At 40.9% G+C, this 26,256-nt stretch overlaps 1 protein-coding gene across 3 annotated transcripts in view; it reads left to right on the plus strand.

Moving 5' to 3' along the window:
• Positions 1-26,256, plus strand: part of LOC147013644 (voltage-dependent P/Q-type calcium channel subunit alpha-1A-like) — a 316,279-nt gene that overhangs the window by 105,538 nt on the left and 184,485 nt on the right. For all 3 annotated transcript variants that reach the window (XM_085855714.1, XM_085855712.1, XM_085855713.1), the window contains exons 11-17: positions 2,188-2,300; positions 4,962-5,074; positions 8,731-8,862; positions 13,621-13,693; positions 20,500-20,617; positions 20,762-20,829; positions 21,514-21,620. In XM_085855714.1, coding sequence (XP_085711840.1) covers positions 2,188-2,300; positions 4,962-5,074; positions 8,731-8,862; positions 13,621-13,693; positions 20,500-20,617; positions 20,762-20,829; positions 21,514-21,620 — 724 coding nt within the window. The remainder of the gene's footprint in view (positions 1-2,187; positions 2,301-4,961; positions 5,075-8,730; positions 8,863-13,620; positions 13,694-20,499; positions 20,618-20,761; positions 20,830-21,513; positions 21,621-26,256) is intronic.

The raw sequence follows: 26,256 nt of genomic DNA on the forward strand, positions 1-26,256 counted from the left end.
ATGGACTTGTTGCTTTTATGGTGGTTACCTTTTGCCTGTGGGCTGATGGCAGCACTGACCCCACATCCCAATATACACTTTACAGTGGCCTAAAAATGGCTTAAAAGGCTAATGCGTGGTAGCTTAAAACCATGCCAGGTTCTGAAATAGGTACACCCAAAAGTTGGGACCTCTAGGTGCGACGGTTCAGTCATGAAAACGTAACAAACAAACATAAGGACACGACATTATTTATAAGATTTCAACGTTTTCAATGCACACCATTTTCCGGAACCCCGCCATAGTTTTTTTTTTTCCCGTGCAGCACTGGGTACCCCACCCAAGCTGGGTCACCCAACCAAGATCGGGTTACTTTGACTTTCGTAAACCCTCAAGAAGATTGATGTTTAAAGGAGCAGCAAAAATTAACTTGAGTGCACCATGGCAATGATGGGCCAAATGGCCCATCATTGTTTGAGGTCAGTTTCTTGATTTCCAGACGTACAAACGCACATACATACGGATAGTTGCTTTCCCGTGGTCGAGGGAGTATGGTGTTGTGCCCAGGATCTGACTGGTTACTCCCAGAATGAATGTAAAACTTGGTGGAGATTAGTCCAGCTGGTTATTTTTTCCATGATTTTTCAGACATACACACACAAACATTTGGAGAAATGCTTGTGGGCGGGGGGGGGGTGTACCCATCACCTGACCGTATATATCCCTAGCACTTATGCAAAATTTGGTGTGGATAGGTCCAGTCATACAGGTACAAATCATAAATAGGCTTCTCACCCTCACGGGAGTGGAGGGGGTGGGAGGTATACAGTATATATACATATATATATATATATTTTTTTTTTTTGTGATGCCTGGCGTTGGCGCAGTGGTTAGGGCAGCGGCTTGGGATCCAAAAGATCCTGAGTTCAAGCCCCGTTGGGCCACTGAATTAATACACCAGGGGGTTGACTCAGCCTGTCATCCTTCCGTGGTCGGCGAAATGAGTACCAGTGTACTGGGCCGGTGTATACCCCGGTTAAAATAGGTGTACCATATCCCTGTGTTGTAAGAGGCGACCAGGGTTGCGTCAGGAAGGGCATCCGGCGTAAAACATGTGCCAAATCATTATGCGAATCATACGGATGATCCGCTGTGGCGACCCCGAACGGGAGCAGCCAAAAGAAGAAGAAGATATATATTTTTTGTGATGCCATGACCTGACCTTGGGTACCCCCAGCATGTTTGCAAAACTTGGTGAATTGGCCCAGCCATTTTTTTGGTATGATTTTCAGACCTGCACAAACATATGTATATACAGATAATTTCCTTGTGAGGGGGCAGGTTGGGGTTTTGTGTGTGTTGGGGGGTGGGGGGGGGTGTTATTTTAACCCGATCCAGGCTGCGAGGGGTAAGATTCCACCACCCACTCCTCCACATTTTTCGCCATATTTTCGCAGAAAATGTTCTTCTCATGCTCAGCTTTCATGACTTTGTCTGCTCAAGTGTTGCACATGTTTTATACTAATCTTGTAAAAATCGAATGTACGGTTGTCCCACAGTGCGCGATTTTTCCGGCGCTACGTACCACAAACTAGGAATTTTCCCATTCACTTTACACAGCACCAAATATCTGTCGATAGGTAATTATGTGCTGCATTTAATATCTTACAGGTTATCACAATCACACATCATTATCTAATGCTCCTCCACAAGCTCCAGTGTTAGTTTTCATGTTCAGTCAAGGTCACAGGTCAAGGTCATCAAAAAATCCCCTCCACTAAAAATGTGGCGTGTATCTCGCCATTTGTAACATGTGACAAATGGAACACTGTTTAGATCATACAATCATATATGGCACTCAGCATTGTCGTGTGTTTGTGTCATGATGACCATTTTGGTGTATCACATTCGACATCAGAACCCTCCAGTAGAACTCCACAAAAAACATTACACACATTGTCCATTTATAGTAGATAGATGATATGATTGATTATATAAGCCAATATATGCTCTAATTTTTATTGGACAAGGCTTCCACTTGGACCATTTCTGAGTCCTGTAACTACAATTTGACTGGAAGTATTTTTTTTTTAACCTAACAGCTTGACTCTTACACAAATTCACATTTTTGGGTGCCTCCTTCACTGCCTTGGGAAGGTCCATCTGTGGCTGAGCCCAAGGACTAACCGCTGTCTGATGGTTCATCAGGCTACACTGAATACGTCTTTCTGGGGCTCTTCCTCATTGAGATGCTTCTCAAGATATATGGCCTTGGTACGCGGACATATCTCCATTCTTCTTTCAACTGCTTCGACTTTGCGGTGAGAAAAGGCATCACTGTGCATTCCACAGTTCATTTATCAACACGATGTTTGTGAATATGGGCTTTCTCTCAGAGGACACAATGGTCAACTTCTAGATTCTAGACATTGACTTTTCTGATCTGTTCCATGAAAAAAAGAAACAAAAGTGACATTAATAAATGCCACAATCAGTGGAGGAAGATATTAGGCCCATCCATACTGCAATCATGCCGATATTCAAGTAGGCCTCAATCCCCATTGCTCATGGATAGCTATCTAACTCAATTTAAAATCTATCCACCGTTTCCGCTGTCAATACCTTTCCAGGGAGAATATTACTTGCATTTAATACACTCTGAGTGGAATCTCAAACTGTGCCACTGGTCCTGTCACTTGTCCATTCCGCTAAAAATAAACTTCTGCACATATTTTGGCTATACGCTTCACTATGTTAAACACCTCCATCAGATCCCGTCACAATCACCTCCTTTTGAATGTTAAAAGTTCTGCCTCCTTCAGGCACTCATAGTGTAGCTGGCCCTGGAATCAATCCACTTCCTCGATGCTCTACCCCCTCTATTCAGCTAGGTCTTTCGTCAGATCTGGTGACCAAAATTGAACACCATTTTCCAGATTAGATCTTATGAGATTCCTGTACAGAGTAAACACCTTTTATGATTATAAATTATTCCCCCACGAATCCAATCTAAAACCCCATTATCCTGATGTATAGCTGCCTGGTACTGTGCTGTCTCCCGTAAATGTTGCCATCCCCAGATCGTACTCTTGTGTCAGACAATGCAATATTTCCCCTTGCATTATGTCGTCCCTTTATTCACGATTCTTAATCAACACCAGCAACTTACATTTCCTTATGTTAAACAGCATCTGCCAATATTTTCCCAGTCATTTAAAGTGTGCAGAATTTCCAAAATCCGATCACCTCATTCTCTGCTGTCTACCTTACCTCCAAGCGTAGTGTCATTTGCAAATTTGGAAAGCCTATTCTTAACCCCACTGTCCAAATCATTGACGTAAATTATGAATAACAAGGAGAAAAAGACATAAACTATCATAGCCCTCGTGGTTTTAGTAATTTTGCTGAATGGAGTTAAAGAGCTCGTCCATATTTACAAGATTTATGTGTACGCACAACTGACTTGAGTGGTCATGTGACATGGAAGAACATTTGTTACATGTCACATTTGCCATGTTTGAACAAAATTGGATCATGCATGTAAAATAAATGGTTGGGAACACGTTTAAGTAACAAAATGGATGGCAGTCGGCCATTTTGGATCTGATCTCGAAGATAAATGATGTGCATATGTAAGCCATCATTCCTTATCTGTGTGCAAAGTTTGAACAAAATCGGTCCATACATGTCAGAGATATGATTGCGGATGGACAGACGCATGGACGGAAGAGACCCAATCCATAAGCCCCTGTTTGGGACTAAGTACAACAGGGGTGGGGGGGGGTGGCTAATAATGGTCTGAGTACTGACCCATGGGTTAATCCACTACTTCCATCCTCCCAGCAGGACATCCTTACGTTCACAGGCAATCTTTACTTCCTATCAACAAGCCACATTCCAATCCTGTTAACGATTGTACAGCCATTCCACAAGCCCTCTCCTGAGCCGAAAGTTTTATTTGTGGTACCTTTATGAAAAGCTTTTTGAAAATCTTGATAAACTACTTCCATTTTTCCAAGCTTTTTCCAAGCTGTTTCTTAACTTCCTCCACTCTTACTTGGATCTCCTCCAAAAGCCCTTGCCCTCTTGGGTAAAAGCTGTATTCGGTTGAACATACTTTGGAGAACAAGTTGCTCGGTGATGCGGATCAACCATGTGGATCGAAGATGTTAAACTAATTGAAAGGACAGAGATGAGAATGATAGGATGGATGAATGGGTTGTGTCTGAAAGAAAGAATTCAATCCATGGTCAGCAATGAGGAAGAGGTTAACAATGATACTGGTGAAGAACATAGGAAGAGAAGACTTGATTGGTATGTTCATGTGCAATTCAGATCAGGAGATGAAGCTGTAAATAATGCAAAAAAAAAAAAAAAACTCGTGGTAGAAGGAAGAAAGCCGAGAGGATGTCATAAAAGTCACGAATTGAAACTGTCAAGAAATATATGGAATGTTTGAGTTTGCACAACGCTGAGGCATTGGATAGATCTGTACAGAGCAATGCCATCTTTGACAAACATCCTGAAAAGGGGGGAAATGGGCTTACTATTGTTGTTGTTGTTGTTGTTGTGTTTATTGCTCCTGCTGCTGCTGAAAGGTGAGAAGCTCAGTTCATCTTTCTCTGTACTTGGATGCGAACAAGTGTTGGTTGTGCATTTGGGATCGTTAAAGCATATTCACTGTCAGTTGTTGTGGGCCTTTACTTTGATATTGTGTAGGACTGAGCAGTAGGTTTACTACTGACAACTGTATTCTGAGCCCATTGTTCCCTTATGCATTTTGTAAAAATACAAAAACAGTATTTTAATCCAACATGCAATCTAAAAGTTATTACTGATGAATATCCAAGTTTGAAATTGGTAAATATTGTCCTATTGTAACCCAGGACAAGACAAGTGAAGCTGCCTCATAAATTGGTAATTGAAGAATTTGTTCACGATTCATATACTCGAGAATCCACCAATCGATTCTTCCTCAACAGGTTATCATTGGTAGCATCTTTGAGATAATCTTTGCCACCATTCAACCAGGAACGTCATTTGGGATCCGTGTCCTTCGAGCTCTACGTCTACTCCGGATCTTCAAAGTCACGAAGTAAGACCTCTGCTTTCTCTTATAGAAGAGTTGATAATATTTAGCCCAACTCCCTGTGCATTCATCAAGCAATGAATGTACTGTGCATGGTTTAGATATTTTCATGTGAACATTACTGTTGCGTCAGAAAAGTTGACTTTTGCATCTTGTGATTGAACTAAAAAAAGAAATAGAGGACAGTAGTGTAGTCTCCATTAAGCTGGGTCGATCTCAGGACACGGTCAAACGTAACCAAAAGCTGTTGCTTTGGGTCAATGCCATCAGGCGTCTGCATCACGGAGGTCACTGTCCTTCAGATAGATATGTTAACCTGTCTATCTCATTGGCATTTGTTTTATGGACTTTAAAACATCCCAGCATCTTTTGAAACCCGGATGTCAAATTGAGCCAGTATCTACACAAAATTCTCGTTATTGCTTTCGGTGTATAATTCGCACCACTTTCAGGAGGTGATTAAACAGCCTTTTTACAGCCATTTTTCCCTGCTGAGCAGGGGTTAGCTTTTTTTGCGGGCTCCATGCAATCATGGTTCCCTTCTTGAGGCAATGTTTTATGGCTGGATGCCCTTCCTGACGCCAACCCTGGTCGCCTGTTACAACACACAGGGCTATGGTACACTTATTTCTAACCAGGGCGTACACCAGGACCAGTACACTGGTACTCATTTCCCTGACCTCGGAAGGATGACAGGCTGAGTCAACCCCCTGGTGTTAATTCAGTGGAAAACGGGGCTCAAATTCAGGACGCTGGGATCCCAAGCCAGCTACCCTAACCACTAAGCCAACACCAGGCTACTTTCAGGAGGTGATTGTTATGGTATAAACGTGAAAAAGACATGATTGACCAAGTGGTCTCTGTTATAGTTAAGTTTCCTTCGATATAATGGCTTCCAATGTAAATTTGTCTCCACTAGCAAAGAACTTGTCCATAATTTGAACCATACTTTTTAAAATTAATTACTCGTAATACCGCCTTTCACCAGCTGGTGCTATACAATACAAATTTACATCAAGAGAATCGGGGTCCTCTCCCCACACTGAAACCACAGGACTTATTTCATTTTTTTTGTTTCCTCTAAACCTTCCGTGTCCACCTGAATACAACCACCAGTTTTCAACTCATTCTGTCCAGCGGTGTAGGAATGCAAACAAACACATAAACAAATTAGAAAGGCACTCGGTGGAGCCCATACCTCCGCCACGTAATGCCTGATCCACAAGAACATATCGGGTCCAATACAAGTTTGAAATATCATGCCATACAGTACTCTATTGTTTTTGGCCCCATCCCTCAATGGTGAAGAATCACTTAAAAAATTTTTTATCATCATCGGATCTGGATCCGGATCCGATCCAATCCAAAATCTAGTCATTTCGTCCTTGTCACACACCCAACCTGTCCACCAAATTTCATCCGAATCCGTCCACAACGTTTTGAGATGTCCTGCACACAGACAGACAAACAGACAGACAGAAAAACAGACAAACAAACAGACAGAGAGGGGTGAAAACATAACCTTCTTCACCTTTGGTGATTGAGGTAACAAATAGACACTTCTCAAATTACTGTATATATATTATGATAATGCATAAAGCTTGGTGTTGGCTTAGTGGCTAGAGTGGGAGGCTTGGGATCCTAGAGTCCTGAGCTCAAATCCTGCTTGGTTGTTGAATTAATACCAGGTGGGTTTGACTCAGCCTGTCATCCTTCTGAGGTCGGCAAAATGAGTGCCAGCTTGCTGGTATCCTGTGTCGGAGTGGTGACCCGTCCAGGATTGTACCCAATAGCCACGGAGACTGCTTTGGCAGTACCAACGCTCTGCACAGAGTATGGTCCCAATGGATGGATGGATAATGCATAAAGCTTGGTGTTGGCTTAGTGGTTAAGGTGGTTGGCTTGTTACCTTAGAGTCCTGAGTTTGAGCCTCTGTACATTGTTGAATTAACACCAGGTGGGGTCATTCAGTCTGTTCATCCTTCCAAGTTTAGTGAAATGATTATCAGTGTACTGGAGTAATAACCATTTGGGGTAACCTGCATCGGAATGGCGATCCATCCAGAATTGTACTCCTTGCCAATGAAACTGCCTCAGCAGCACTATGTGCCTTTACAGCATGAAAGTAATGGTATTATTATACAGTGCCTCCAGAAAGTCTACTGCACACCCCATTTCCAAATGGTCACCTTTTGTTACCTTATAGCCTGGAACTAAATTGATTTTAAAAAGATTTTTTTAATCTTTATTTACAAATCGCAACCCACAAATTCCAAGTGAAAAACAAATTTAACAAATTTCAAAAAATTAATTAAAATACAAAACTAGAATATCTTGGTTGGATAAGTGTCCATCGCTCTTATAATAGCAATTGTAAATTAGCTCAGGTGTAAAGAATCACCTTCAAAATCACACACCAAGTTAATTGGCCTCAACCTGTGTTAAATTGTTGTGATTCTGATTATTTCAGAATAAAATCAGCTGTTCCTGTAGGTTTCCTCTGCTGGGTGGTGCATTTCACAGCAAAGACTCAACCATGAGAAGCAAGGAGCTTTCAAAACACCTCCGGGATAAAGTTATGGAAAGGGGCAGATCAGGGGATGGATATAAAAATATTTCAAAGACCTTGAATATCCCTTGGAGCACAATCAAAACAGTCATTAAGAAGTGGAAGGCATATGGTAACATGAAGGCCCTGCATCCAAACTGGATGACCAACCAAGGAGGTGACTGATCAGAGAGGCCACCAAGAGGCCAATGGCAACTTTGAAAGAGCTACAGGCTTTTGTAGGAAAGACTGGTTGCTGTGTGCATGTGACAACAATATCCCAAGCATTCCACAAGTCTGGCCTGTACTGTATGGTGGTAAGAAGGAAGTGGTTACTCAAAAAGCCTACCTTGAGTCCCGTTTGAGGTATGCAAAAAAAATAAAAAACACTCTGGAGATTCTGGAGCCATGTGGCAAAAAGTTTTGTGGTCTCACAAAACAAAGATGGAACTTTTTTGGCCTAAATGCAAAACGTTCCGTTTGGCGCAAACCTAACAAAGCACATCGCCCAAATAACACCATCCCTCATGTGAAGTATGGTGGCGGCAGCATCTTGGTATGGGGATGTTTCTCATCAGCAGGGATTGAGACACTTGTCAGGATAGAAGGGAAAATGGATGGAGAAAAATACAGAAAAATCCGAGAGGAAAACCTGCTGCCCTCCGCAAGAAAGCTGAAATTGGGATGGAAGTTCATCTTGCAGAATGACAATGACCCCAAGCACACAGCCAAAGCTGCACTGGAGTGGCTAAGGAACAAAAATATATATGTCCTTGAGTGGCCCAGTCAGAGCCCTGACCGAAATCCAATTGAAAATCTGTGGCATGACTTGAAGATTTCTGTCCATCAATCGGCACTGTATATGGTATGATAATACATTCTGAGTTACTGAAGGTGAACAAGCGGACAATCCTTCCAATAACACCATTGAGTCCCCAAAATCCACAGATGAGCAGTTTAAACTGTCACTAAATAAATGAATAAATTTAACTTTGTCATTACCTGTATACTGATGCATTCAATCACTCGAATCTCCTTTTTTGTGAACAACAGACCTGCTATGCTTCTAAGTAGCTTATTGTTCTCTTGGTCGTTTCTGTTCAATTTCTCCCAGGTATTGGGCATCCCTTCGTAACCTCGTGGTCTCACTCTTAAACTCGATGAAGTCCATCATTTCCCTCCTTTTCTTGCTCTTCCTTTTCATCGTTGTATTTGCCCTTCTCGGAATGCAGCTCTATGGGGGGAGGTGAGTGCAACAATTTTACCATTTTCACACAAATCTGGCATTTGAGATTCTCTTCATTTAGACTTTTAGAGTGTGGAATTGTAAAAAAGAAAAAATAATAATAAAAATTAAAAATGAAAAGTAACCCGTGATTGGACAAGGATAAGCCGAGTCATTTCGTCTGGTAAGACTTATTTAATGTTTGTCAAAATGATACTCCGACAGAAATAGTAATTGAACGTGTGAGTCATGATTTTTATGTTTTTTTTCTTCAAGAAAGTCGGCTCTCGTGAAGATGAATGCTGCCTAAGATTAATTTTGATAAACCTGACTTTACATACCATTGCCATGAAGGTGAATTCAATAAGATAAAATGCACCATTTTAAACAATTCTATTAACATTATTATGATTTATTAACCTCCTCCATCGAAGATGGACGGTGGTTACTGTTTTCACCCCTGTCTGTTTGTTTGTGAACAGTATTACGGAAAAACTCCTTGACGGATTTCGACGAAACTTGGTGGGGGGATTAGGTATGGTCCAAGGATCATGCCATTAGATTTTGGACTTGGTCCAAAGTCCAATATGGCCGCTATGGCGGCCATTTTGAAAAAATATTTGAATTTTTGTTTTTGCATTTCTACATGATTTAAGTGATTTCCAACCCCCCAAAAATAAATTTGTAAGAGAATAAAAAAACAGAAAATTTTGCAACTTTTTTTTCAAAAAAAATTTCGATTTTATTTGAAAAAAATTTGAATTTTTTTTTTGCATTTCTACATGTTTTAAAGTGATTTCCAACCCCCCAAAAAATTTGTTAGAGAGAAAAAAAAACAAATTTTGCAACTTTTTTTTCAAAAAAAATTTCGATTTTATTTTTTTGGCAATTCTACATGCGCGTCGATCTAGTTTAGTTTATTCAATCGTGTTTCAGTAGAGTCTGATCCGTTTTGACCTATAATGAATCGGATATCAGGTTCACTTCAGTGACCCAGCAGTATTGGCGGCAGAGGTTTTGCACTCTAGCGAGTGCTCCCCCTCGAGTTCATGTCAGTGTTGGATTTTGCAATTTTGGGGATGCATGTTGAAAATGGGTTTGAAAGTGTATCATGAAAACTTCTTGATCAATCTTGCTGCTGTTCGTCGCATGAAAAGCTGATTCATTTATTTTCAGCAAATTTACGCTACCTTCGCTACCAAATGATGTGCGAAAACGTTCTCGCACCTTTCCAGATTCTTGTGGTTTTTTTTGTCAGAACAGTGTTTCCGTTTATGGTGTTTTTGGAGAGCTGATCCAGATTCATATTCTTTGTGTTACTTCAGCAAAGGAAGATGAAGTGCAAAAGTGTCTGCACTGAAATACTTTAACAAGAATTATGCCAGGCCTGCTGTGGAATACTCATCAACTTCATAATGACGAAACGTTTGGAAGGGCTGTTTTGGAAGAAGATGTCGAAAATATGTCCATGCCCCAGAAAGAGAAGTCTGCGTTTCACTTTTAGGCATTGAAAGGGTTCCTCAGTCTTGAACTTTGTGGTAATACGAAGGGGACAGTGAGGCCGGAGGCAGGTTTGGGAAAGGCAAAAATGAATGTGTTCATCTCAACATCTGCAATTCATACTTTCATATTGGAGAAATATGTAAAGGTGTGTACATCTGGAATAAGCTACTTTCAGTATGTTGTCATTAACAAAGGTAATAATAAAATACAACATACAACAAGTTAACATAAATGTTCATTAATATTGGTTCAAGAAAGAGATCCCTTTGTGTTAATGAGAGTTTACTGTATCTTCACCTGAGAAATGGATGCTGTTTTTGAAGAAGGAGAAGAAGAAGAAGAAGAAGAAGACCTGGTAAACCCAGTATGTGTTTGATGTCAACATCAAAATGTATCGTATTTTATTCATTTTTGCAACGAGCTTCCTGATTCCATTAATCCTTCCTTTCCTTAAAAAATATCCTGTTTTTTTCTTCGTGACTACTCATTAGGTAATTTTGTTTGCAAGTTGAAGCCTTCCTTCAAGCATTTGAGGAAATTGCTTTCTGTACCCCCTTTACCCAGTCGCACACAAGCTGTTCCTGGACGCTGTGTCCTTTTCTCCTGACAAGGTTTAGAGCTTGCTGTCAAACCTCGACTCAGATTCTGCAACTGGTCCAGACGGCATCAGCCCACATGTCCTAAAAAACTTGCTCCTCTGCTCTTGCTCACCTTCTCTCTATTCTTACCACCCTCTCATTTGCTCAAGGTCATCTGCCATCTGCTTGGAAAGCAGCAAACATTACTGCTCTGCATAAAAAAGGTTCAAAAATATTTCCCTGCAACGACATACCAATCAGCCTTCTCCCAATCATCAGCAAGGTTATGGAATCCATCATGGCTTCTGACATGAAATCCTTCCTCTTCTCCAATGGCTTGATTTCTGATCATCAATTTGGTTTCAGACCAGGTCATGCTACCCTGGATATGCTGCTTCTACTCTCCCAACAATGGATGGAGATCCTCAATGCCGGCCATGAAATCAGAGACATATCCCTCGACATATCGTGTGCTTTCAATATGGTTTGGCACCCTGCCCTGCTGACCAAACTCTCTTCTTATGGTATCCAAGGCAATCTCAACTCATCTTCTGCTGTCGCAGTCAACTTGTGGCCCTCAAAGGAATTCTCTCATTCCCTCTGTCCAGGCTGGAGTTCCTCAAAGCAGTGTTCTGGGCCATGTGATTTTTCTGTTTTTTTTATCGATGAGCTCTCTGACTCTCTGGAAAATCTCTTTATTTCTTTGCCTATGACTCCACCAGGCAGCAGCTTCTTCACTCTGTGAAAATCTGGATAAAATCACAAGCTGGTCAAACACTTGGAACATGTCTTTCAATCCTGAAAAATCTTACACTCTCACTATGTTTCTTGAAAGGATCATCTGGAACCCCCCCCCCCCCCCAACATCCAGTTTCTCAACAATCCTCTCGAAGAAGTCCTTTCATTCAAGCTTCTGCATCTCACTATCTGCCATGATCTTTCCTGGGAAAGCCACATTTCCAAGCTGGCCTCCAAAGCCAGTCGCCGACTTGGCATCCTCCGTCATGCAAAGTTCTTCCTTGGCACACCTGAGCTCCTGACCACATATGAAGATTTCGTCCATAGCCTGATGGAGTAGACCTCTCCCCTATCAGTTGGTGCTCCTGCCTCACACCTTTCTCGGCTTGATGCTGTAGGAACCAAGGCATTTTGGATCATTGGTATCTCGCGCAATGAGGCTGAGTCTTTGGGTCTCTCACCGCAGGCAGGTCTGTGGTCTTTCTGTCTTCAACTGTCTTCTCTCCAGCCTTGCCCCTCAGCTCTGCCTGTGATCTCTCCCCCCCCCCCCTCCCATATTTCCGCAGGGCGCTCAAGGTCCGCCAGCATCCCCTTTCTGGTGAAACTACCAAAATCAGGAATCACTGCACACCTTTACTCTTTCATTCCTTATTTTTTCCCACCTCTGGAACAAACTCCCACACTTCCTTCAATCCCACTCCTCCCTCCAGGTCTTCAAAACAGCTGTTCACCACCATCTCATGTCTTCTCCCATCCAAAACCATGATCTTTTCTACCCCCGTTAATCAAACCCTAACCCACCTCCTTCATATTCCCTGCTTTCCTTCCTGAAAATCACTGTAGTGTCCATCTTGTTTACCCTGTGTACCCCACACCCCATCCCTCTCTTTTCCAAAGATCTCCTAATGTCTCTGTTCCCAACTGTTTTGTGCTGTCCTCTCCCACCCCTTTTGCCTCCTTCTCCCTTTTTTATATGTTTGTGCGTTAGCTCTTATATGAGCCTCGACAATGCATATAAAAATTAAACAAATAAAAGTAATAATTGTTATATATGGATGCAAACAAACACGACATAATAGTGACCGAAGCTTTTCGTGCTGCACTCTTCACGGTAAAAATCACAGCAAGTGAAGGAGGAAGTGAAAGATTATAATTAACATTTGCTGATCGGATCAGACAACACATCCCCTTTGCGATTTGAAGAAAGATTGTGAGGGTTAGAACACAACCAGTGCGAGCATGTAGAAATATCCAGCAACCACCGGCCACTGTACCTGCTTCATCTGCCATGGCACAGCACCTGGTTGCCAACCCTATCTGTGCAGACCAGTACAATGCAGAGATGTTAAGGATATTGAGCCGAGGTCGGAGCTCATTTCATTGACGTATGTTGGAAGCAACCTTCATCCTTACCACCGATCCAATACTATGTCATCAAAAGGAATTTGTATGATCTCTGTGTCTCTTTCAGCATGGAAAGATCAAGGGAAGTACAGTAACAAATGGTGAATGGACCTTCGGGGAAACCCATCCCCCCTCTCTCCAGGATGCGTTGCAAACGTCAATCGTCGACGAACTCTGCTCCAGCCAATGGGAGCTGGAGGTGAAAATGAGCCAACCAATGGGCATTCGGATTAACCGTGACGTCATTACGGTTGAACCAATCAGTGTCTACCTAATTGAGACTTGCGTTTCAGCACGCGCCTTCACTTCCTCCTTCACTTGCTGCGATTTTTACCCTGAAGAGTGCAGCACGAAATGCTTCGGTCACTATTATGTCGTGTTTGTTTGCATCCATATTGAAGTTATGTATTACCAAACATCTGTTTACATATATATATATATATATATATATGTATATACACACTTGTGTCAGTGTTATTGTTCTTTTCATTCAACCAAATCATACCCCAAGATGATTATATAAATATATTTTACTCTGATTCTTCTCTTCCTACAGGTTTAATTTTGAAGAAGGAACACCACCTACCAACTTTGATACATTCCCAGCAGCAATCATGACTGTTTTCCAGGCAAGTAAAACATGATGAGCAAGTAAAACAACTCCTCTTCTTCATTTGTGTGCAGCACAGGGTTTCAGGGGAGGATCCTTGGCTCCGTTGAAACGTTTGTGCGGACCCCGAACTGATGAACCACGTGGCGCGTGCACAGACGAGCAGACAAGATGGCGGATTATCTGCAATATTTATTTCAAGGGCGATTGATTAAACTTTGTGATGTCTCCAGGGTTGTTCTGCATTAAGCTGCAAGTATTTTGTGAATAAAGTCATTATTTGAATGAATTCATTTTATTTCATTAACTGCTGTGTGCATGATGAACACCAGCTTTAAAGGTAAAGGAATCCGATATGATGTGCAGCGACAGCGTGGCCAACCGTTCCTTATCAACTATTTAATTGGAGTGCTTGCATGAGTGGTGAAGCTACTTGCCGAATGCGTTACAGTCGAGAGCGGTACCACGCTATGTCCTTCTGAGCGAACCATTCGCTCATGCGGATGCTTTTGCCTGCCACATCATTCAGAGCGAGTGGTTTGTGCTCCATCACCCTGAGTGAGTGGTTTGTACTCCATTGCCCAGAGTGGGTGGTTCGTGTTCCATTGCCCTGAGCGAGTGGTTCATGCTCCATCGCCCTGAGTGAGTGGTTTGTGCTCCATCACCCTGAGTGAGTGGTTTGTACTCCATTGCCCAGAGTGGGTGGTTCGTGTTCCATTGCCCTGAGCGAGTGGTTCATGCTCCATCGCCCTGAGTGAGTGGTTTGTGCTCCATTGCCCAGAGTGGGTGGTTCGTGTTCCATTGCCCTGAGCGAGTGGTTCGTGCTCCGTCACCCTGAGCAAATTGTTGTGAAATAGCACCTGATTTCCGAGCCGTTTCCCGTATTAACGTGTTTTCTAAATTACCGAGCCAAATGTTTTTTTCCCACCTATTTTACGTAGCTGTTTATAAAGATTAATGTTTGTCATCATATCCCTGAAACGTCTATATAAGTGCATCGTTGTTTTTCGGTGAAAGATACTCATGGTTTTTGGGTTGTGCCGATATCAGCCAAGTGCGTGTGTGTGTGTGTGTGTGTGTGTGTATGTGTGTGTGTGTGTGTGTGTGTGTGTGTGTGTGTGTGTGTGTGTGTGTGTGTGTGTGTGTGTGTGTGTGTGTTGTTCATTAAGCATAACTCTCTCTCTCTCTTTGTCCCATCCTCGCTCTGCCACCTCCCAATACAGTGCACCACCGTCCTCCCACACCTCTCTCACTCTCCCCTCCTCGCACTCTTTCTCTCTTTCTCTGTCTCTGGATATATCCAGATGGTGGTTATGTTTGGACCGTGTTTATGTCCAGTCATAAATGTCCGTGCTTCCCTCTGGACGCTTCCGGATGGTCTTTGTCTCTGGACGGGTCCGGGCACTGACAATAGATGTGGTGAGCGTTGTTATTGTGTAATTGGTCAGTATGTAGGTAGCTGCTAATTACACTACTAGATGTGCTGAATGTTTCCATTCTTTAATTCCCAGGACGTGACATCTTTCCGATCTACAGGTAGATTATGTTGAGTGTTTTAAAAACGTAACAGATCAGATGGTGCTGTTTGTAGCAAGATGGTGATTTCCATTCAGATGCGCTGAGTGTTTCCATTGTGTAATGTCCGTATGTGGCGACCTGGTAATTACTGGATACATCAATAGATGCTGTTGGTGTTTTCATTCTGAAACTCACTTACAGGAGATGACGTTGCGGAAAATGACGTGTTACACTGGTGAGACATCCCACGAAACTATTTTTATCCTGCGAAACTACAATACAGTATGTACAGTACCATATGTTTAAAGTGCATATGGTGAGATCTCGTGAATCTATGTTTATCCCGCGAACCTACAATACACGTACAGGAAGCAGGTCATGTTCTCGGCTTGTGAAAGATGTTTTTTGCATATGTACAGCATTGTACTGTACATACAACCAGGTGCTTCGTGCGTGGCTCGTGGAAGATATGTTTTCGAACTTTTATGCTCGCAGCTCGTGGAAACAAAAATCGCCACGAAAACCACGAATATGTGGGGCAATTTCCCATGAATCTAGGAGCATGTCGCAAATGATCAAGCATGAATACGCCGAAAATGCCAATGTTGGAACCACGAATGCTGGCGTCCGGCTGTTTGTGTGTGTGTGTGTGTGTGTGTGTGTGTGTGTGTGTGTGTGTGTGTGTGTGTGTGTGTGTGTGTGTGTGTGTGTGTGTGTGTGTGTGTGTGTGTGTGTGTGTGTGTATATGTGTATATATGTATATATGTATATATATATATATATATATGTATGTACAGTATATACACATCTATATATGGATATATATATATATATATATATATATATATATATATATATATATATATCCCTGTGTCGTAAGAGGCGACCAGGGTTGCGTCAGGAAGGGCATCCGGCGTAAAACATGTGCCAAATCACTATGCGGATCATAAGGATGGTCCGCTGTGGCGACCCCTAACGGGGGCAGCCGAAAGAAGAAGAAGAAAAAGAAGATATATATATATATATATATATATATATATATATATATATATATATATTTTATATATATATATATATATAGTGTATATGTATATATATATATACTGTATATGTATATATATATATATATACTGTATATGTATATATATATATATATATATATATATATATATATATATATATATATATATATATATATATATACACTGTATATGTATACAGTCATGCATCGCATAACGACGTTTCGGTCAAGGACGGATTGCATATACGACAGTGGTCCCATAAGATTATCATGAAGCTGAACAATTCCTATCGCCTGGTGATGTCGTAGCTGTCGGAGCGCTGCCAGTTGTATAAAAGTACAGTATTGCACATACAATTATGTACAGTACATAATACTTGATAATAAACAACTATGTTACTGGTTTATGCATTTACTGTGCTGTACTTTTTATCGTTATCTTCGGGTGTATTTTTTCTACTTATAAAAAAAAAAAGTTCACTGTAAAACAGTGTGCCGTGTTAGGCAGCAGCCTCACGTGTGCTTTTTCCGTATGCTTTCTCCTTTTTCCGTGTGCTTGATTTAATCTCGTGTTGTTTTGTTCATCATGGCCCCAAAGCGTTCATCAAAAAGCTAAAAAAAAATTTAAGTTTGTAAAGTGAAAAAGTTACAGTAAACGAAGGTTACTTTATTATTGAAGAAAGAAAAATATTTTTTGTTATAAATTTAGTGTTTCCAAAGTGCACAGTGTTTATAAAATCGACATTAGTGTACAGTAATGTTCTCGGCCTTCACATTCACTCACCACTCACTGACTCACCCAGAGCAACTTCCAGTCTTGCAAGCTCCATTCATGGTAAGTGCCCTATACAGGTGTTCCATTTTTAAAAATCTTTTATACCGTAATTTTACTGTACCTTTTCTATGTTTAGATACACAAATACTTACCATTGTGTTACAATTCCCGACAGTATTCAGTAGAGTAACATGCGAGGAGCAATTGGCTATACCACATAGCCTCGGTGGGTAGTCGGCGAGACCATCTCGGCTTATGGAAGTACACTCGATGATGTTCGCACAATGATGAAATCGCTTAATGATGCATTTCTCAAAATGTATCCCCGTCGTAAAGCGGTGCATGACTGTGTGTGTGTCTGTATATATATATATATATATATATATATATATATATATATATGTATGTATATGTATATATATATGTATGTATATGTATATATATATATATATATATATATATATATATATATGTATGTATATGTATATATATATGTATGTATATGTATATATATATGTATGTATATGTATATATATATGTATGTATATGTATATATATATGTATGTATATGTATATATATATATATATATATGTATATATATATATGTATATGTATGTATATATGTATGTATATGTATATATATATATATGTATGTATATGTATATATATATACATATATGTATGTATATGTATATATATATATATGTATATATGTTTATATATATATAAATATATATATATATATATATGTATATATATATATATATATATATATATATATATGTATATGTATATGTATATATATATATATATATGTATATGTATATATATATATGTATATATATATATATATATGTATATGTATGTATGTATGTATGTATATATATATATATATATATTGTGACAGACAGACTGACAGCAAACTGTACCAGTGCTCATTGACTGGTACTTGCAAAATCAGTCACGGCTGCCTTGACTTTTGACCTCAAAAACAATCAGCTTCTGTAAACAAATATGAAAACACTTCAAATTTCAAGGCAATTGGTTGAAAATTGACTGTGACCTTGAACTTTGAACTTTTGACCTCAAAAGCAATCCGTTTATTTGACCTAATTTGCAAATTCTTTTCAAATTTTAAGTTGATCAGATGAAAAATGACGTTTTGTGATGTTGATATTTTCACATTATGACGTCAAAACAACAAGTTTTATTGATCCAATATGAAACCCCATTCAAATTTCAAGTCAATCGGATTAAACCTAACGATATATGTGACCTTGAATTTTGACCTTTTGACCTCAGAACAATGGGATTCTACTTTTTGATTGAACCAATTCCTTGACCCTGCCTTCCACAGCACATATCAAGCACAATTTGGAAATTTTCAGGGAAAATGTTTTCAGGATTCAAATTCTTTTCAAATCTCATCAATCGAATGAAAATTGACAATTACATGTCACCTTGACCTCTCACCTTTTGACCTAATTATTAATTGGTCTTCTCCATATTTTCATAAATTTGATGTTGGTGTTGGCGATTGATTTCATAAATGTTGATGTTGGTGTTGATTTCATAAAGCCTGGTGTTGGCGCAGTGGTTAGGGCAGCGGCTTGGGATCCAAAAGGTCCTGAGTTCAAGCCCCGTTGGGCCACTGAATTAATACACCAGGGGGTTGACTCAGCCTGTCATCCTTCCGAGGTCGGCGAAGTGAGTACCAGTGTACTGGGCCGGTGTATACCCCGGTTAAAATAGGTGTACCATATCCCTGTGTCGTAAGAGGCAACCAGGGTTGCGTCAGGAAGGGCATCCGGCGTAAAACATGTGCCAAATCACTATGCGGATCATACGGATGATCCGCTGTGGCGACTCCTAACGGGAGCAGCCGAAAGAAGAAGAAGAAGAAGATATATATATATATATATATATATATATATATATATATATATATCCCAGATCACGTGCCACTTCCAGTTTTTGTGGCTTCTCAACCATCTACTTTTCACAAACACAAATATGGCAGATCTTTCACCCAATCATTGTGTACCCTATACATGCCCCTTACTTCTATCTTCTCCAACCTTTCTTCCCTTCCTTCCGAACTCCTTTCACACTTGTCTTTCCTCCTTTTTCTATCCTGTACTCCCTTCATTTCTTCCTTTCATCAATTTTAATTTTGTCAGTTCAACCCAACCCTCACTTCCCCCACACTTTCCCTTTCTTATAGCATATTTATTAAATATATGGTCCTTTCATGGAATATGTCACATGCCTCTGCCTGAGTGAGGTGAAGGAGGTGCAACGGATAATATATTCACAGTGTATTTACTTTCTAACTGAAGTAGAAGTGAAAATTGGACATCCACTGATATGGGTTTTTCAAGGGCCGATGCCGATACTGATATTTAGAGAACATGGGGGCCGATGACCGATATATGCATCTGATTAAACAATTTAATTATAAAAAATGAGAATTACCCAAAATTGTTAAACTTAAAATAACAAATTTATTTAACAGGGATGTAAAAATTTGGAGAATACTCTACATTAAAGGGAGACAATGAACAGTCCTATTTTTTTTTGGGGGGGGGGGTGGTTGTAATCTACTAACAAATAAATTGTTCAACATATTCTAGGAAAGACAAGCTGGCTAACTAGTTTCATTGCTAACCAATTTGACATTGGACCATACTCTGTACAGAGCATCGGTGCTGCCGAAGCAGTCCCCTGGACTATTGGGCACAATCCTAGACTGGTTACCTCTCCAACTCTGGATACTTGTATGGTTCAATCATCCCAGCAAGCTGGTACTCATTTTGCTGACCTCAGAAGGATGACAGGCTGAGTCAACCCCACCTGGTATTAATTCAACAGCCAAGCAGGATTATGAACTCAGACCTTAGGATCCCAGGCCCACCACCCTAACCATTAAGCCAACACCAGGCATAACCAATTTGATCGTCTTCAATGTAATTGTTATCTGTTGACAGCTTTGTTAATATGAACTCACAGCAGGCTCAACCATCTATCGACCTGTTTTTCCCCATTTGTCAATGATGATGAAATGGTTTTATTGGTGTTAACAGCAAGGCGATGATTTACTCGAAATCACGTGACTGGTGCACTTAACTAGTTGTGAAAATATTGATGTGTGAAACTTCTCCTGAGGCTGTAATCCATATACCATTTAGATAAAGCAGCCCTGCTGAGCAACACAAGGTATGTTATTGCACATCTATCACTTTCTTCACTGTGTTCAGGGGACCTTTTATCATGAGAGTGATGTATTTTATTTATTTTTGATCTGTGCGTGTTTAGCCACTTTATGAGCGATTACTCAATTGGTGGCTCCATAAGTTTCCATGTCATAAGCTTTCAAAGGGAGATTTGATATGACTTTTGATCTTGGTAAAGGTGAAAAGTGTGTTGATGTCATTATCACCGTTGTGCAATCCCTTCTTGACCTACTGAGTGAGAGTGATGTGACATAATTATGGATGGTCTTGGCCTCAGGTCCTGACTGGAGAGGATTGGAATGTTGTCATGTACGATGCCATCAAATCGCAGGGTGGAGTCAATAGAGGAATGTTTTCCTGTATCTACTTCATCATCCTTACACTGTTTGGAAACTGTATCCATGAGAGAAGAATTGGTGGATGGGTTGATGGAATGATTTGTATTTGTAGAGATAAAATGTGAAACCTTGCAGTAACTGAATAGTCTTGCTTTCAAGACAGACTAACAAGATTAATGTTCTTAACTCAGTTCCAAACAGATACTCTTCTCAATGTGTTTCTTGCCATTGCTGTGGATAACTTGGCCAATGCACAAGAGCTTACAAAGGTAAGTGTTATGTGTTTTTTATACACAAGTATCGATGCTCATAGGAAAGTGGGACAACAGGTAGCAAAAGATAAACTTTGATAAAGTGGGCCGAAATGGAAACAGGTCGACGAGAATGCATTCATACACCACAACATGGGAAACAGGATCTCCGTGTATGTAGAAAAGCTCATAAATCGAAAGGGTAAAGTCCAGGAGGAGGTGATGGGCAGCATAATTGAATACCTGGAAGGAATGACATAAGACAACAGACTCAGAATGATGGTTCCAGGTGTGAGAGAAGTGTGAGACTCCAAGCATCAAAAGGAGTGCTGAAAGTAGATGACCAATTGCTTATTTTCTTAAGATCGACAGACTTTTTGTTAATTCATCTTTAGTTTCATTTTATGTTTCCAGATTTATCACTATTGTGACCATATAACCCCACTCTCGTTGATAGTGAATGAGAGACATCCAAAATGCAAGTGATTGATAAATTTGAGTATTGCTCTCTGGATGTTTTTTTACTTCTTGTGTGATAGCTATCAAGCGTTCATGTCAGGAACTCTTTGAATATATTAAACATCGATTAAGTTGTAAAGGTCAGCTGTTAATATGTATGTCTCAGAAAGAATGTGCTCAACAAGAGTTCACATTATCCAAGCATAATTATCCCCTGACTGGGCACACTTCCACAAATTTCAGGATGAACAGGAGGAAGAAGAAGCAGCTACACAGAAACTGGCTCTGAAGAAGGCACGAGAAGTCGCTGAGGTTAGCCCACCGTCTGTCTCCAACATCGCAGCTTCAGGGTGAGTCTTTCTCACAGCTTATCATTTTTCATTTTCATCCATTAAAAAACACATTGTTTCATTCAGATGTTTGTGCCTTTTTTCTGATTTAAGAAAATTTTGACTCCGACAGGAATAGATCACTGGGTATACATGATCGAGGCTCATGGAAGAGCTAGCGCAGAATGGAAAGGAACATAATGGAAAGGGGGAAATGCCTACAGCAGAGTGGAAGTGACAGTGAGATCAAGGGGACGGGGGGGGGGGGGAGGGGGGAGAAGGACACATGGGAGGTGAACAAGCTACACACAAGTTGAATGAAACACAGCAACACAATGAAGGTGGGGATGAAACACAAAAGGAACAAGAAAGAGTAATCAGAGATTGCAGACCCTCACCAGGACTTGTTTTGTGTGATGTATTTTGTGTGTCAAATAAATGGAAGGATGTACTAAATGAAAGGTCTAGTTGTAAATGTGTAAAGTTCAAAAGTCGAAAAAGTTGGAAAGGTCAAATTGTCTGAAGGTCTAAATGTTGAACAGTGGAAAGGTCTAAATGGGTCTGTAGGGTTGAAATTGTCAAAAGACTCTCAAGTGTCGAAAGGGTCTTCAAAGGTTGAAGGGGTCTAAAGGTGTTATTTAAGGTCTAAAGGGTCAGAATTGTTTGGAGGGTTTTAAAGGGTCTTGAAACGTCTAAAAACGGTTTAAAAGTCAAAAGGGCAGAAAGGCATCTCAGGGTCTTTGGGGATCTAAAGCATCCAAGAGGATCTAAAGGATCTTAGAGGTCTAAGGGTTCTGAAGGGTGTTACAGGGGGGTGGGCTCAATACGGGCTTGGAGGTCTAAGGGGAAAACAGGGTCTTAAGGATTCTAAAGGGTCTTAGGGATATTTAATGGTCTTAGGGATATTAAAGGGTCTAAATGGTGTTCGGGGTGTAAAGCGTCTTTGGGGTCAAAATAATTTTAGGAGTCTAAAATGTCTTTGGGGTCGAAAGGTCGAGTTATAACCTTTTTCATTTCTACGCTCGCCGTAGCAATTCGACAAAGCCAAGCTGTGACGTAGATGTGTTCCACGTCGACCGTACGTAGGGTGTACGGTGGGCTTGCGTTTTCCGTGCGGCTGCCGTAAGCTTTTCTTTATGAAAAATGAATTTTCCCAACCCCCAAAAAGTTACAGCTCCCCCACGTTTTCGGTCTTCTCAATTTATAAACACGCCGTGCGGCTTCCCGAAAAATAAAAACATGTGTGACTGCTACATTGTGTGATCGTGGAAATACTGCGGCCGCTTTATAATTGCGAGTGTCCGTACATTTTGTAGACCCTCCGGGCGCCGAGCCAAATGTGACTTAGGCCTTACCTTGTGTTTTCAACTTCATTTTTTTTTAATCATCTTGTGTTTTAATTATTAACAAAAAAGCAATCCGATCACGTGGTGTGACGGACTGTCGGACAAGGATTGAATTTCACAGCAAAACCGGTTGTCATTTTTAAGATCCATGATTACGTCAGCCCGATGCATTTGATGAAAGTGATTGTGGTTCTGGGGGCATCATGCTTGATGAGCTGCCCTGGGGGCAGCACTCTCGCAGAGTGCGGGAGCGATCAAAACCCAGTCCGGAGCTCGAGCCTGTGTGGGTCTTTGGATGTGGCGATTGTACCAGTTTACATACAATACACCACCACCGAAGATCATTTACTCATCCTATTTTACCTTAAACATGGGGAATTTCAGTTTAAAGTGTCTTGAAAGTGGGTTTTCTTTGGGTCCACGAACGGATTAATTCACTTTCCATTATTTCTTATTGGGAAAATATTTTTTGAATCCGAACTTTTTGCAATCCGAACAGCCTCCTGGAACGAATTAAATTCGGATTCTGGGAGCACCACTGTATAGGCAAACACCTATACTCCGATCTCTAGCGGTGACGCACGGTCGACGCAGACTGCCACGGAGGCCGTACATAGGTGCACGGCGGGCGTAGGGGAACCGTGCGTCGACCTTGCGTTGCCCACAGGTAGTCACACAGACCGCAAGGCCACCATACGGCGACCGTGTAAATAGTGCGGCCGCCTTAATTTTTTGGGGGTTGGGAAAATTCATTATTCATTGAGAAGAGTTTATGGCAGCCGCACGGAAAACGCAAGCCCACCGCACGCTCTATGTACGGTCGACGTGGAACACATCTACGTCATAGCTTGGCTTGTCTAATTGCTACGGCGAGCGTAGAAATGAAAAAAAGTTATAACTCCGCGCTATAATTCCACGGCGACCCTACAGCCTGTAAAATATAGCCAAACGGCGTAGGGCCTCCCTGAGGCCACCTCAGTTTCTCTGCGGTCGCTACACGTTTCTGTCAATTCAGAGGGCGTACGGCCGCCTTATCCTCACCGTAGAGCAAATGTGACTGAGGCCTTAGCACGACACTTGGCGAATTAGTTGACCTTTCCGTGTGGTGGTCCAAGCTGTAATGTCATGGAATGTGTGGTGTTTATTTGTTCTTACATTAATAAAATGACCGTCACAAATAACAATTATCAGGCGCGCATTGTCATGGTAACGGCAGCAGATTGAAAATTTTCACAACTCATTTAAAGCCACCATGTGACATTCAACAACTTATCATCGGTGCCTGTTGCTTTCATTCTGATCGTAGATAATATTTGAAAATACCGAGGATCATCGCTTTTCAACCAGCTTTACGATCCCGTTATCAGATTTGAAATATCTTGTAAAACAAAAATGTATATTTTATATGTGTGTTTTTCATGTTTTGGGTGACCATGACCTTGACGTTGGGTCAATTTCGATCAAACTTTGTACACATGTTAATATTACATGCATAAGTAGACGTATAAGTTTCAATATAATAAATGCAAAACTCTGAGAAATAGCCATATGTAATTCACAAAATTCCCCATTGGTTTATAATGGGCGATAATATAAAGTGATGCAGAATCCAGATCCTGATATTGAACATCACCAAAAGTCACATATCCTTTTGCACTGTGGATTTCTATCAGCTGTTAAAATTTTATCCAAATCGGTTAAGAATTGTGACCTGTAGAACGAATAGAATTTTTTTAAAATCACGCCAATAGCTAAAAAATTTGACGTCATACGCTTGCGAAAAACTGTGCATAATTTGTACTAACATGCATTTTAAAACATTAATATATTCCATGGAAGTTTGTTTTGGCGTCAACAGGAAGTCGCTACAACTTCCAGTCACTGAGTTATGTCCAAAAATGTGTTTTTACGTTGTGTGACATCACGTCGTGACGTTTAGTCCGATTAAGACGGGGTTTGGACGCGGACCGTCTCAGGTGGATTGCCTATCAGGTGGAAAAATTTAAGAACGATTGGTCCAGCCATTTGGGCTGTAGATGACCGGACAGACAAACAAACAAACCAACAAACAAACGGAACAGACCAACATACTTGACAAAATGAAAGATTTCGCCAAGTAACAAATTGACCCAAGTGCAATACTCCCTCCTCTGACGAGGGTAGCTAGAAAGGTACTCGGTGGAGCACATACCTTCACCAGGCTGAACACTGTTTATTGTTTGTACCCCACTGAAAGGCCAGATCTGCATCCGGACCTCAACCAAAATCGAATCAGCTTGTTCTTGTCACCGATCCAACTCATTCACCAACTTTTGTCATAACTTGTCCACAACTTTTTGAAATATCATGCTATAAATTGTTTTGGCCCTGTCTCTCAATGATGAAGAAATACTTCAAAATTAAAGTCATTGTATCCATAACTAGATCTTCATGCAAATTGAAGCACTTTGTCCTCATCACACCCAAACTGTTCACCAAATTTTGGCCAAGTCGGTACACAACTTTTTGAGATAACCTGCTTCACAGACAGATGAGTGAAAATATAACCTCCATCCACCTTTGGTAGAGGAGGAAATAAAAATTATATATATATACCTATATGTGTCTATATAGATGTATATATGTATATGTATATGTATATATGTATATGTATATATATATATATATATATATATATATATATATAAAAAAAATATATATATATGTATATATATGTATATATATGTATATATAGTGTTGCGGTTGTGGAAATTCGCAAACCACCATTCAGGTCCCGTAGGTGAGATATCTCTGGAAGTACATGTGTAGTTAGCCCCAAACCCGTTGTATAGAGGGAATTTATGTGATCCATCCGGGCTGCGACGCTTTGAGATAGCCGTTTTTCTGTTCTATCTTTATTTTGAACCAACCACGCTCCAACCATCACACAACAACCACCAACCACAACGCCGCTTCACAACAACAACGCCAACAGCCACGATCTTTACCTTCACAACTCGCTCCCGCAAACATCGCATCACCGCCATTCCAAACGGCACCATGGCCATAAACCACCACCATAAACCCTCCACCACCTTCACCTCTCTCCTTCTGCGGCCATTCCCGCACCACCTGTGAGCACCGAGCGTAAGGCTGTCCTGGGCTCGTACGGGACGCGCGCCGAGCCGCGAGTGCAAAATGCGGCCTTTCCGACGAGAATTTGGATCAGGAATGCTACACGCCCACTTCTGATCCATCCAATCAGCAAGCGCGGGGCGATTTGGCCCCGCCTCCAGGCGCGTCTGTGTGGAATCGAGATATGCAAATTCTAG

The sequence above is a fragment of the Eptatretus burgeri genome, chromosome 14 (genome assembly GCF_056783735.1).
Source record: "Eptatretus burgeri isolate ZD-2024b chromosome 14, Ebu_testis_v1, whole genome shotgun sequence".
NCBI lineage: Eukaryota > Metazoa > Chordata > Myxini > Myxiniformes > Myxinidae > Eptatretus > Eptatretus burgeri.